The sequence below is a fragment of the Malania oleifera genome, chromosome 4, assembly GCF_029873635.1.
Source record: "Malania oleifera isolate guangnan ecotype guangnan chromosome 4, ASM2987363v1, whole genome shotgun sequence".
NCBI classification, from domain to species: domain Eukaryota; kingdom Viridiplantae; phylum Streptophyta; class Magnoliopsida; order Santalales; family Ximeniaceae; genus Malania; species Malania oleifera.
The window spans coordinates 1,361,897-1,376,474 of NC_080420.1; the positions used below are offsets into that span (position 1 = coordinate 1,361,897).

The 14,578-nt window shown below is 34.9% G+C and overlaps 2 protein-coding genes across 3 annotated transcripts in view; one reads left to right on the forward strand and one right to left on the reverse strand.

Annotated features, from left to right (window-relative positions):
- Positions 1–14,578, reverse strand: part of LOC131153335 (protein STRUBBELIG-RECEPTOR FAMILY 8) — a 56,288-nt gene that overhangs the window by 30,605 nt on the left and 11,105 nt on the right. For both annotated transcript variants that reach the window (XM_058105568.1, XM_058105566.1), the window contains exons 12-15: positions 2,171–2,439; positions 1,927–2,062; positions 1,654–1,793; positions 1,366–1,522 (exon numbers count right to left, since the gene is read on the reverse strand). In XM_058105568.1, coding sequence (XP_057961551.1) covers positions 1,366–1,522; positions 1,654–1,793; positions 1,927–2,062; positions 2,171–2,439 — 702 coding nt within the window. The remainder of the gene's footprint in view (positions 1–1,365; positions 1,523–1,653; positions 1,794–1,926; positions 2,063–2,170; positions 2,440–14,578) is intronic.
- LOC131153334 (uncharacterized) lies at positions 5,151–14,340 on the forward strand. The gene is made up of 5 exons (XM_058105565.1): positions 5,151–11,714; positions 11,813–12,492; positions 12,595–12,731; positions 12,850–12,925; positions 13,044–14,340. Exons 1-5 carry the CDS (start codon positions 10,699–10,701, stop codon positions 14,144–14,146), a joined length of 3,012 nt encoding a protein of 1,003 aa, XP_057961548.1. The 5' UTR covers positions 5,151–10,698; the 3' UTR covers positions 14,147–14,340.

Genomic DNA, 14,578 nt, shown 5'->3' on the forward strand with positions numbered 1-14,578 from the left:
ACCAAGATGTGATAATACTCTTAATTATCACCTAAGATAAATAGTCTTATCTAGATGTGTGCAATAAGAGGACCACATAAATTCACTTTTAGAAGAAACACTTACATTTTGAGTTGAAATCATGAGGGACACATTCTTTCCACCATTTGGGGTTTTTGCTCTCCAATGGGCCTCTGGGCATAATAAATACCAAATTAACTCCTAAATATCCATCAAGGCTGCAAATTTGCAACCACCACCACCATGCAGTGAATCCTAGGTGGGCCGTTATATTTCTGCACCGTCAAGATCATCAAAAATCTAGAGTGTAGTCAAACTCTTAATCCCTACATTCATTTAATTCTAGGCCTACCCCTCTAGTCCCCCCATCATGCCTAATTTAATGTCGACGAAGTCCTAGAAAAGTCATTTGGCCAACATTGTAAGAAATCAAACCATCTTCTCATTTTACTGCTGTGTCTAGCTTACCACCGATGCATTTATTATTTTATCAAGGACGTGATTCACTGTTCCTAAATCGGGCTGGTGCTAAATCTTTTTTGGGTTGGGAAAGGGAGTTGAGCAGAGAAGAGGAACAGAATCAGTTCCACAAAGATTTTTGAAAAGTTAGAAGAAGAGTTGTCCATGATCACATAAATTGGTAGAAAAGAATTCATGTAGCTGACCCCACCTAGTGGGACTTAAGGCTTGAATTGTTGTTCCTGTTGTTGTTGTTGTGAATACTGCACTGGCCCATTCCAAGGACTCCCAAGCTAGTAGGTCAATATAAACTGAACTAACCAGTAACTTGAGTACATTAGGTCAGTCGAGTTTTGAAGCGCTGAAAGGAAATTTAATGAGAATGCCATATTGTAGTGACACAATAATCAGATTAAAACAGAGGACTAGTTCATCTTTTTCTTTTCTTTTTTGAGCTTATATGAAGCATTTTTCAATTACAAGCAAACATATGTAACAAGGTCAAAAGGCAAATGCCACTCCATTCCACAAGATACACAGGAGGTTGGATGAATTCAATGTCCCCCAAAAAGTCCCTAGTAGACAATTAGAAACAATACAGCATTTCAATTCCAGTATACAAACATAATCATTTCACCAAACTTGGAAAAAGTTTTAAGGGATTAACTGTTTCAGAGCCAGAGACCACAAATGAGACAATTAATAAAATTAAATTAAATGTGCATCCCCAGTCCACAAGGCTCCCTGCTTTGCAAGGATAGGAGAAGGGTCATCAAAGTGTACATAGTTTTACCCCTACTTTTATGCAGAGAGGCTGACTCTGAAGCAGTTAATCTTCTTAAAAAAATTTTCCAAAAAATTAAATCCTACACAATAATCTTTGACCCTGGCATCAGAAAATTTTACCTGAACACAAAGGGCAATGATGTCCGCAAAACGAGACAAAGACTTTGCAGGATACATGCCATTTAGGGAAGGATCAACCATTTTTGCCAATGCATCTATATCATGAAGTTGTGGGGTTGCCCATCTCACAAGGGATTGGTCTGATTTCACTCTTGAGCTAAGCATCAAAACATCCAAACAGCAAGACAACAAAATAAGTGGGTAAATAATAAAACAAATAAATAAAGTAGAATAATTTTCAATTAGCATGATTGTTCAACAAATACAGAGTAAGATTTATAGATTAACCTGTCTAGCGGCTTTCTACCAGTCAACAGCTCCAACATCACCACCCCAAAACTGTACACATCGCTTTTAACAGTGTATATTCCCGACAATGCAAATTCAGGAGCACTGTAACCAAATGAACCAACCATCTGAGTTGACATCTGCCAAATATTAATGAAGGGAACCCCATCAAAAGTGTATATGACGAAGTATTTAGACGAGTCATTTCTTCGCATGAAACATAAAATAACTTATTCAGATAGTCATTAGAAATGTCCAATGACCTTTGTTTACCTGCCGCTCAGTATTGGGTGTGAGGGCAGCTAGACCACAATCTGACAAGTGTGGGTTGAACTCTTCATCTAGTAAAATGTTTGCTGCCTTGAAGTTTCTATGGACAATGAAAGGCAAGCACACTTCGTGCAAGTACCTGATAACAGAGCTACAGCTTTAGAAAAATGATAATAAAAAAAACACCCGCACACATGCCAATGCACAAGCAGAAGGGGAAATAAAAATTCAGACGGACAGAACATACTCTAAAGCTCTAGCAGTACCAAGTGCTATTCTAACACGTTTATTCCAAGTCAATATCTTGCCATCATCAGAAAAGTGTAAAATATCATGCAGATTCCCAAATCCAATATACTCATAAACCAGAAGACGTTGTCCATGTTCTGCACAATATCCTATCAATGCTACAATGTTAGGGTGCCTCAAGCGTGACATGTTTGAAACAGCTTCAAGAAAGTTATCTTCCTCCTGTAATGATAGTGCTGCATTGTCGATCTTCTTGACAGTCATTGTCTAAATCCAACCAACCACAAAATGATTAATTCATCATTTCAAAATATATAAATATAAATAGAAGCAAAAAATCAAAAAAAAATGATAAATTGTTGCTTTGGCTGAGATATTGCATTGTTTCTGAACTCTGCCGATCTACAACCAAGACATCGCCTTTTTGCTGATCCCAGTCATTTAGATTGGAATTTCTAAAATCATAAAAGAACTTGGGCATCAAAAAAGTATGGAATTTCAATAATGTTGCATTCATGTGATATAATCCAAACCAGAGAATAGGAAGAGGAACAAAGCGTGAAGAGTAAATAAAATTATAACAGCTCAAAATACAACAGACAATTTAGACTGATGCATACAATAGATAACATGAAATGTTAATGGATGGAAACATACATATTGTATCCAAAACCATCAAGTTAAATGTAATTTGGCCATGGTATTTCAAAAATTATTTGGGTTAAGGTATCCATCAAACATTCCTAGGAATGCAATTGTCCGAACTCAGATGCCAACATTTGCTCATGACTTTTAATGGGAATATGCATTCTCATGGGCATCGAGACTCCAAAAAAATAAAAAAGACAACTCGGTGGGAATCTAGATACCTATCTAGAAGGGTGGGCTTGTGCATGTGCTTTATCATGAATAATGGCAATATTACACCTATTATTTAGACATAATCAAACATTATTTGTAGTTACATCCCAAACTTTGATGTCCTAATGTCCCAGCCTTCCACACTCCACCAATCCAGGCACCATGATACCCAAGAATCTAGATGCCAAAGGGCTCCAAAAATCCCTTAAACCAAACACCACTTAAGAGTAAATGGAGAAGATGGGGAGAAACAAAAGCACAAGGCTGGAAGGAGGCAACCCACAATGGTCCAATTTTTTGGCCTTTTGGAATGCTCCTGTACATCTAGTTCAGTTGCAGTCTAGTTTCTAAGGGGTCGTTTGGTATCACTGTCAAAAACTAAAAAAACAAAAACCAAAAACCAGAAACAAAAACTAAAAACTAGAAACCAGCAACCTGTTTGGTTAACATTTATAAAACTAATACAAATTAAAAACTTAATTTAAAAATGGGCATTTTCATTTTAAATCAAAAAAAATATATGATTAAAATAATAAAATTACAATTAATACACATTTAAAAAAAGTACTATAATAAAAATAAAATTTACAATAAAAATTTTATTGGACATGACAATTGAAAAGTAGTAAAAGTATTTTGTCATTGGCTTTATTATTATTTTTTAAAATTTATGCATATTTTTCTTTTAATTATATTTAAATTCATGTAATCATTTAAGTTTGATTTTAATTTAAAAAAGTATAAAATGAATAATTTAATCCAAAAATACTATTTCTGGATATTAAAATTTCTGGCAATAAGTTATCAAAACAATTAAAAACCATAAAATCTAATTTTCAGTTTTTTTGGCAAACAGCTAAAACCCGACAATAGAACCAAAAAACTGAAAATGGAAACAAATGCATTTTTTATAATTTGTTTTTCCACTGTGAAGAAACAAAAAAAAAGAAAACAGCAACAATACCAAACAAACCCTAAGGAAATGAATTGTTCAATATCAATTTGAAAAACATGACATGGTTCAATGCTTCCTACAAATGGATCTTGGAAGGCAAACATTAGAAAGGCAAATGGGGGGCTAGTGCGATGACAAGCAGGCTTGATAAGTTCTTGTTCTGTAGTGAATGGATGGAAGAATTTTTTAACTTCTCCCAAACTGTTCTCCAGCTGCCTACTTCTAATCATTTCCCCATTATGTTGAAATCAAGCAAGGCGCCTTGGGGTCCTACTCCTTTTAGGTTTAAGAATATGTGGCTGGGTCATGTGACTTTCAAGCCGTTCGTGAGGAGTTCTTGGGAATTGGATATGGAAAGGGGTTGGGAACAGGTTTATAAGGAAATTGAAATGTCTAAAGGAGAAGTTGAAAGTACGGAATAAGAAGGTGTTTGGTGATGTTGGAATTAGAAAATCCAACATCTTAGGCAAGTTGAATTCTTTGGATGGGAAGGAAAGTGAGTTCAATCTCTCAAAAAGTGAGGAGGTAAAAAAAATTTCTTTGAAGAATGAATTGGAATAGATGATTTTTAAGAAAGTGAAGAGTTCGAGGCAAAGGCCAAATTTAAAAGGGTCAGAGATGAAAACTATAATTCTAGTTTCTTTCCCAGGCTAGCAAATGGGAAAATGAGAAAGAATTTAATTGGGGAGTTGGGAGGTGGGGGAAGGGAGAATTACCACTAACCCTAAGCCAGATCACCTCTAAGATCACTAACTTCTTTGATAGTTTATATTTTGAGAAGGATGTTTGCAGACCGATGGTTGAGGGGTTAAAGTGGAATCCCATTTCTGGAATCAAATGCGAAGAGAGAAATCTTGATGAAGAGGAGGTGAGGGGTATTTTTTTAGATGGAGAGGGATAAAGCTCCAAGTTCGGATGGCTTTAATATAGCTTTTGTTCAAGACTACTGGGATTCATTAAGGATGGTATGTTTAAAGTCTTTATCAAATTTTATGGGAAAGGGATTTTGAGCAAGGATGTTAAATCCACTTTTATTGCTTTGGTGCCTATTAAGCGTAGATCTATCAAGGTAGAGGACTTTAGACCTATTAGTCTAATCTCTAGTGTTTATAAGATCATCACCAAAGTACTGACTAATATGCTAAGTACAGTACTTGGTAATACTACCTCAACAGCTAAAAGTGCGTTTGCAGGGGGAAGATAGTGGATGCTATTTCCTAGCTAACGTAATGATGGAGGATATTAGTAGGAGAAAGAACAGGAGGTTCATTTTCAAATTGGATTTTAAGAAAGACTGTCAGATTTAGTTGGTGAGCATTGGGGCCAGTTAATAAGGGGTTGTTTGTCTAATATGCAGTTCGTCGTTGTTGTGAATGGTGAACCTAAGTCATGGTTTAGGGCCTCAAGTGGGTATTAAACAAGGAGGCCTACTCTCCCTCTTTTTGTTTGTCCTAGTAGTTGATGTTTTAAGTAGGATGGTACATAGGGGAGTGGATTGGGTGTTAGTGGAAATGTTGTAGTACGGAGAGAAGGAATGGTTATTTCTCATCTTCAATTCATTGACGACGCTATTTCCTTTTTTGATGATCATAGCCCTTCTCTAAGGAGTATTTTTAGTGTTCCCCGAATTTATAAGAGGGTGTCTATGATTAAAATTAGCATGGGGAAGAGTGATTTAGCAGCTATAAATGTGTCTGTGGAGCGCACTAGCGAGTGCTCCTCTTATGTAGGCCATGATTTATTGGATTGGCTTTTCACTAATTTAGGGGTCCCTTGGGGAGGTAATACTAGATCTACTGATTTTTGGAATCCAGTAGCGGAGCTAAGCATTTAAATGGCTAGAAGAGGGCTCTTGTCTCTCTTAGGGGTAGAATCACTCCTATTGAGGCTTGTCTGTCTAGTATTATGTTGTGTTATTTGTCTATTTTTAAGATTCCAATTGGATTTCTAGTAAGCTTGAGAAAATTATAAGAGATTTCTTATGGTCTAGATTTAGAAGGCATAGGGATCATTTAGTAAGTTGGGAAGAGGTTTAGAGGTCTAAAATGAATGGTGGGCTGGGACACGGAAGTAAGGTTGGGTTGACTGAGAATGGTTGGGATACTAGTGTTATTTTAAGATGTTCTTTAAAGAGTCCATGGAGATCTCTCTCAAATCTATCCCTTACTCATTCCTCACACTAAATTTGTGGTTGGGAGGGGTTCTTAGATTTGTTTTTGGAAGACCTGTGGTTCGTATCTTATCCACATCTTTTCCTTGGCTCTTCCAATTGAGCTCAGGGCAAAATAGTGTTATTTCTTTCTTTGTGTGATTCCGTTAGTCCTTTTGTCTCTTTGATTTTTCATTTCAAGAGACCCCTTAAGGATAGAGAGTTAGTGGAGTTATCATCTTGTTGATTTTATTGAATAACTATCGCCTTTATTCAGGTACAAATGTTTGGTCTTTGTATTTGGATCATTCAGAAGTCTATTCTTGTGAATCATATTTTGAGTTCTTGACCAATTCCAATTTTTTTTCCCACTATATTCTATTATTTGGAAGGCCAAAGCACCACAGAAATTAAGGCTTTTATTTGGTGGGATGTGCTTAATAAAATCAATACCAATAACTTTTTTTACAAATCAAAATACTTGTGAAGGTTCTACCTACAAATGTTTGTTTTCTCTGCTACAAGAATTCTGAGACAGCTTCCCATCTTTTTCTGCACTGTGATTTTTCTTAGAGGATTTGGAATAAGTTATTTGGTGTTTCGCGAGAAAATTGGGTTTGTATGGTATCAGTGGAGGAATTTTTGGCTACTTCATTTGAGGGTTTTGGGAGGAAGGATAGGGTTGGGTTATGAAAATGTGGTTATTTGCAGTGCTGTGGGAGTTATGGTTGGAGCATAATGCACAAACCTTGTCAAGGAAAAATAATGAATTTGCGACTAGTTCTGGAAAAGATTCACTACTTCGCCTCTTTGTGGTGTGTTGGGATTGGGTTTTTTAAGGGAGTTAGCTTTTTGGAAGTTCAGTGAGATTGGAGGAATCTTTTGAGTTTATGTATGATAGAGTAGAAACTAGCGTTAGGGGTGTAATAGGTGAACCTAAAAATTTTCCAAGCACAATAGGTATACATCGAAGTTCTACTTTGAGTCCCTATCTTTTTACTTTAGTAATTGATGAACTAACTAGGAATATCTAAAATGAGATCCCTTAGTGTATGTTGTTTGCAGATGATAACGTGATGATTGATAATAGTAGGAGCATAGAGGAATCTAAGCTAGAACTTTGGAGTCACATTAGAGTCCAAAGGGTTTAGGATAAGAAGGAATAAGACAGAATATACGAAATGTAATATCAGTAAATGTAAGGAGTAGCAACCGAAAGAAGATTAAACTTGATAATCAAGAGATTACTAGCATTGATAAATTTGGATATCTTGGATCTATTATGCAAGCTGAAGGGGAAATTGAAGAAAATGTAGTACATAAAATTAAAACAGGTTGGGTAAAATGGAGGAGTGCATCAGGCGTGTTGTGTCTTGTGTGTTCATAGAATACTCTCAAAATTAAAAGGAAAGTTTTATGAGACAGCTATTATACCAGCTATGCTTTATGGTTTAAAATGTTGGGGAACTAAGAAGCAACATGCACAAAAAATAGAAGTTGTTGAGATGCAACTGTTATGGTGGGCGAGTGGTTTAACCCTAAAAGATAAAGTAAGAAATGAGCATATACGCAATATTTTAGGCATAGCACCGGTTGAAAACAAGATAAGGGAGGAGCGGCTTAAATGGTTTGGACATTTAAAACATAGGCCTAGTAGAGAACCTGTGAAGAGGAGTGAGTCAATTATTGTTTCTGGCATGGAAAGGGGTAGGGGTAGGCTTAAAATAACTTGGAATGAGGTAGTGAGGAAGGATTTAATAGCCCTCAATCTAATAGAGGAAAACGCTTTGGATCAAGTGAATTGGCGAAAAAGGATTCATGTAGCCGACCCCACCTAGTGGGACTTAAGGCTTGTTGTTGTTGTTGTTGTTGTTGTTGTTTTTATTTGTTGTTGTTTAGTTTTTTCCTTTGGTTTGTTCCAAGACTTTTACGAGAGATGTGTAATTCTCCTTTTTGTAAATTCGTTTCTCCTATTAGTGAAATCTCTTCTTTTTCTATAAAAAAATATTTAAAAACATGAAAAAGGCAAAATACAAATCATAAAACTTCAATAAAAATTCAAATCGATTAATATGAAAAGATATTGCTCAAATATGATATATTAAGTATATTTACTATTGAGCATGGTTTTAAATAACGGCCGTTACGTAACGTAACGGCCGATACGTAACGTAAATCAAGGACTCCGAAACCGATCCGGGCCGATAATGCGGTTCGGAAAAAATTCACAGCCGTAACGGCCGTTACGGCTCCGTAACGGTCCGTAACAGCCGTTACCCCTACGTTACACTCCGTAACAGTCCGTTACGGACCGTTACATACCGACAACTTGCAGAATCTGCTTTCTGCTGCGCAGCGTTCCTTTCCCCCTTTCCCGAGTCCCAAGCACCCATCTACCATTCAATCTACCTAAATCTAACATTCAAAAACAAAAATACTTACTTGCAGTTTTGTTGGCCGAGCCGCTGAAGCTATAAGATGGCTTCACGCCTTCACTCCTTTGAAGCCTGAGTTACTCATCTTCGCAGCCTTCGTTTCCTGAATCCTGAACCTAACAAAGTTCTTCGAAGCTTGAGAGTGGCCGAACGAAGGCAGCTTCATCCGCCACCGCCAGTCGTCGCACTCGCCGCCACCAGCCAGCCCTCTACCAGTCGTCGGCGTCGTCGCACTCGCAGCCACCAGCCAGCCCTCCGCCAGTCGTCGCACGAAGCTTCGAGGCTTCGAGGCTCCTCCATCCTCCGAGTCGCCTCCCCTCTCTCGGTCTCACTCAGAGTCTCAGACTCTCTGCCCTCTGCTCATCTCGCGTATGAGATAAGCTTTATTTCAATAACACTCAACACCCACAACCACATTTTAAATATTTTATTATGTTTTTTTTTTAATTATAATTTATTGTAAGTAATGTTTGTTAAATTAAATTAAAAAAAAAAAAAGTAATTTAATAGAGTAAAAAGCTTTAAAATTTCAGATTCATTTAATATGCAAGCATGTCATATTCTGTTTTGATTAACATACTTTTATTCATTCTTTACGTATTCTTTCTTTCCTTTTGGTTTCATTGCATATAAAATATATATTATTTTAAAATAAATGACTATGACATGGCATTCCAAAAATATGGAGTGGACAATTTCTCATGTTCTATTTCTATGCAATTTTATATTTGTGAGTAAAACAACATTTTGCATAATTATTTCCCCTAACAGCATTTTTTTTGTTGTAAATTATTATATTCATATACAATATCAATTTCATTTATATGGTATCGCATTAACATTTTTTGAAAGCTGACACCATTAGAAATAGACTAATAGTATTATGGTTACAGACTTCCAAGATACAACATTAGTACAAAAAATACTCTTTTCTAGTCTTATGCCTTGCCTATAGATGCAGCTCTTGTTTTTTTTTTCTTTTCAAAGATCAGAAATCTCCCACATCTTAAACTTTTTATTATGTTTTTTTTTTAATTATAATTTGTTGTAAATTATGTTTGTTAAATTGAATTAAAAAAAGAGTAATTTAATAGAGTAAAAAATCAAAAAATAGTAATAATTATGTAAAATAAAATTTTCTTAATTTATAAATATTTTAATTGTCTTATATTTTTTGAAAGGTAATTAGGAAAATTTAGTTTTATCACATATTTCCTATTTATAAATATTTTTTAAGTTTTAAAATATCATTTTGACGTTAAATTTAAAATTAGGTAAAATAAATCGTTACATGATCTATTTTTTGTTTTTCAGTTATCAAATAAAGTAAAAATTGATAACTTAATAAAAAACATTTTAACCTAATAGTTAATATATTAATAATTCAGATTTTTGCTAATTACTAGTTTACTACTGGAATTTGTAGAAAAATTTTATTTTAATCCATAAATTGAGAAAATGCTTAAAAAATTAAATAGAAATTTATACTGTATGGATCTCTATTAGTGATGCTGTGATGTATATAAAAGTAGAGCAAGTTTTTTCCACCTTTAAAATTACAATGTTAATTTCTTATAGTTATAAATAAAAATAAAATCAAGTTAAAAAAATAATGAAAATACCTTTTTAAAGATAAAGGAATATATTTTTTTGTAATAAAATATCTAATATTTTAATCCATATACTGAGAAAATGTTTAAAAAATTAAATAGTCAATTTGTAATGTATGGATCTCTATTTGTGATGCTATGATGTATATGAAAGTAGAGCAAAAATCTTTTTCACCTGTTAATTTCTTATAGTTATAAATGAAAATAAAATCAAGCTATAAAAAATAATGAAAATATCTTTTTAAAGATAAAGGAATATATTTTTTTTGTAATAAAATATCTAATATTTTATAATTTTGTTTATTTATATATAAAAATAATAAACATTACTTATTATTTTTAATCAAATATTATACTTATTTTTACGTAATAAGTATTTAAAATTAGGACTATTTAGTACTTATTATTTAATATTTACTAAATTACTAATTATATTATTCCTGTCATTGTAGGAAGGTTGTAACTTTGTATTTTCTTTATATTTTGTGTAGAGATCATCAAATTAAGTCTATCAATATGTCACGTGATAGAGGAAATGAAAACTTACCTAGTGAAGATATTGGATGGCATTTTGGTACTGCGGTAGACGGTAATAGACATGTTATTATGTGTAAGTTATGTGGGAAGATAATCAAAGGGGGCATTACACGCTTGAAACAACACTTGGCACATAAAAAGGGTCAAGTAGCTGGATGCTCAAATGTGACCACACAAGTAAGAGAACAAATGATGAAACATCTACAACAGTATGCTGAGAAGAAAAGAGATAAACAAAAAAGGCAAGAAGAAGCAGAAGCCCAAATTAGAGGAGATTTTGAGAATTTCAGCGATGAAGAAGACTTGGAAGAAGAAAGTATGAGATTCGCTCGACAAGAAAGCATGCGATCACAACAACAATGGGAAGAGAGACAAAGATTTCGAGCAAGAACAACTGGAAGGGGTAATATTTATGAAGAGGGAGGTGGCTCTGGCAGTGGTGCTACCAGTGGTTTCAATAGAGCAGGAGCTCGATCTTATAGTGGTCGAGAAGCTGGAGGTAGTGGACGACAATGGATCAATCCTGATGCCCCTGAAGCTAGACTAAAGGCAATGGATCCTATTTTAGAAAGAAGCAAGAGTGCGAAACAACCAAAACTCAACACAAAGTTACTGAAAGGTTTAAGAAGTAAATTAGGAAAAGCGGTTGGAAAATTCCTAATTTATAATCGGATTCCAGCGAATGTAGCTGACTCTCCATTTATGCAGCCTATGCTTGATATTGCTGCAGAGGTTGGAAAGGGGGTGAAGGGTCCATCACCCTATGAGATATCTGAAATTTATTTGGAGCAAGAGTATCAAGAAATGAAAAATTATATAGCTTCTTTTGCTGGAATTTGGAAGGAAAGAGGTGTAACACTTATGTGTGATGGTTGGTCAGGACCAACTAGAAAACACATTATAAACTTTTTAGTTTATTGCGATAGAGGCACCGTGTTTCATAAATCAGTTGATGCCTCTGATGTGCCAAGCAGAACAGCTGAATATTATTTCAGGTAATTTTCTAATTTTAATTGTATATGCAAATAGTATTATGGACTTGCATGTTTTTAATTAAATAGTAGTAATTATTGAATTTATAATTTCATTTCAGATTAATGGATGAGGTGGTTGAAGAAATTGGAGAGGAGAATGTTGTCCAAGTAGTGACTGATAATGAAGCTGCAATGAAGGCAGGAGGAAAATTATTAATGCAGAAGAGGCCCAATCTCTATTGGACAGCATGTGCAGCTCATTGCATAGACCTTATTCTTGAAGATATTGGTAAGAAAAGTAACGTGAAGAAGGTCTTAGAAGATGCAAGAACAATAACCTCATTTATTTACAACCACACATGGACAGTGAATTTCATGAAGAAATTCACAAATAATAGAGAGTTACTTCGCCCTGCCATCACTCGATTTGCCACAAATTTCATTGCTTTGGAGACTATTGTCAGGCATAAACAAGCACTAAGGGAAATGTTTACATCTGATGCTTGGAAAAACTCAAGGTTTGGAATGGCAAAATCAGGCCCAGCATATGATTCGAAGAAAATTATCTTAGGCAAAGAGTTTTGGCAAAAGGCCTCTGATATAATTAAAGTGCAAGAACCCTTGGTGAAAGTTCTTAAATTGGTTGATGGTGATGAAAAACCAACCATGGGCTTCATATACGAGGCAATTGATAGGGCGAAGTTGGCCATTCAAAAAGATTGCCGGTTTTACAAAGACTATTGGAAAATTATTGACAACCGGTGGAGTTTTCAGTTGCACCAAGATTTGCACGCTGCTGGTAAGTGTAAATCAAATACAATTTCTTATTATTTTAACTTTTAAATTATGCATGGTTGCATTAGAAAACTATTGATTAATATGTTTCTAAATTTAATTGTAGGGTATTTTTTGAACCCACAATTTCTTTATGGTGCCCCACCCTCTCCTGAAGTTGCTAGAGAAGTCATGGATGGAGTTAAAAAAGTGATAACCAAGTTGGTACCCGATATAGATACTCAAATTCGGGCTATTAATCAAGTAAGTATTGGTTCCATTAAATTGAATAATGAATTGTTCTAGTATTTAATAATACTTTTAAGAATAATTATTAATATATCTAATTAATTAATTATATTTCACAATCATCCTTTTTTAGTTGTTGCTATATCGAGATAGGCAAGAGACTTTTGGAACCCCGTTGGCTCAAAGGGCAGTAAAACAAACAAATCCTGGTAAATATGGCTATATAGCTAAATAATAGAGAATTACTCTATTTTCTCTCTTTGTGTTCAAATTTGACTTTTGAAATACGCTATACTAACATAAAACTCTTTTTAATTATTCATGCAGCTGAATGGTGGATTCATTATGGCTTGTGTGCTCCTGAGCTCCAAAGAATAGCAATTAGAGTTCTTAGCCAGACCACATCAGCTTCGAACTGTGAGCGTAATTGGAGCACCTTTAGCCTCATCCATACGAAAACAAGAAATAGATTAAAGTACATGAGACTACAAAAACTTGTTTTCGTACATTACAACATGAGGTTAAAGTTAAGACGTACAATGAGAAGAAGCCAACGAGAAATTGAAGAGGGTTTCAATCCTATCAATTTGGATTACATTTTCGAAGAAGATGATCCTTTAAGTCAATGGTTAGAGGAGAGAGAGACACCACTACTCGACGGTCAGGACAATTCAAATTGGTTAAATGAAGAGGTTGGTGGTACTACAGAAGGAGGTGATCAACCACCAATAAACGCGCATGATGATTCAAGTTCAAGTCCTGAACGCACACAAAGTGATGACAATCTTGGTTTGAGCCCACCAAGTGATGATGATGGTAATAGTGGTGCTGGAGCTGGGGTTGGGGGGGGTGGCAGTGGTGGTGGTGGAGGCGGCGGTGTAGAATATAATTATGGATATGATACAGGGACATCATTTGGAAGGGATATATATCCTTCTGATCCTTATGGACTACATGACATACCTGAAAATTATGACTTGGGTATTCCTCCAGGGAACCAATCTTCACAACCCAGGAGAAGGAGTGCTCGTGGTGACCCTAGCGATTCTACTGAAGATTCATATGGTGTGGTTCGTAGTTTTGGCGACTTTGGTTTAGATGGTTCATCATCACAATCATATGGATCTCATCCAGCATATCCACATTATGCATCTCGTGACTCACATTTTTATCCCAGTGGATCAGGAATCTCAGGATCTAGTGAGTCTTCTTCTACACACTACCCAGAGCCAGCCCCTGCCCCAACTTATAGACATTATTCAGGAGAATTTTCATCACCAGTACATTTTCAAGAGCAACAACAAAATGACGCAAACTTGGGTTCATTTAACTATGTATTTCCACAAGGATGGGGAGATAATTTCCCATCCCAATCTCAAGATACAGATGCAAATTATGAAGACCCTCCACGTCATTCTTTTTGGTGGTGACATGAGTTATGTTATAAATTTGTAATATTGTATTCATGTATTTTCAACTATTTATTGATATTTGATATTAATCACTTTTTAAATTCATGTATATGTAATCACTGTAATGTGTATATTGAGTATTAAGTCTATTGAGTATTGATTCATTTTTAGTAACTTTATGACTTTAATTAATTGATTCTTACATTTCTACATCTTTTTACTCATTAAACTAATGTAAACTAAAAAAAAATATGATTTTTTTTTTAAACAGCGCACTAAAATTAATATAAAAATCATAATGCCTATTAAAAAGCATTTGTAGAGTGAATGAAAGCCTGCAAAATTCATTAAAAATCATGTATTAATGGATTTCATGCTTATTTTTTAAATTTGGCATGGTTGTGCATGTGTGAAAAAAATTCACGACCGTTACGCCCGCTTCCCGTTACG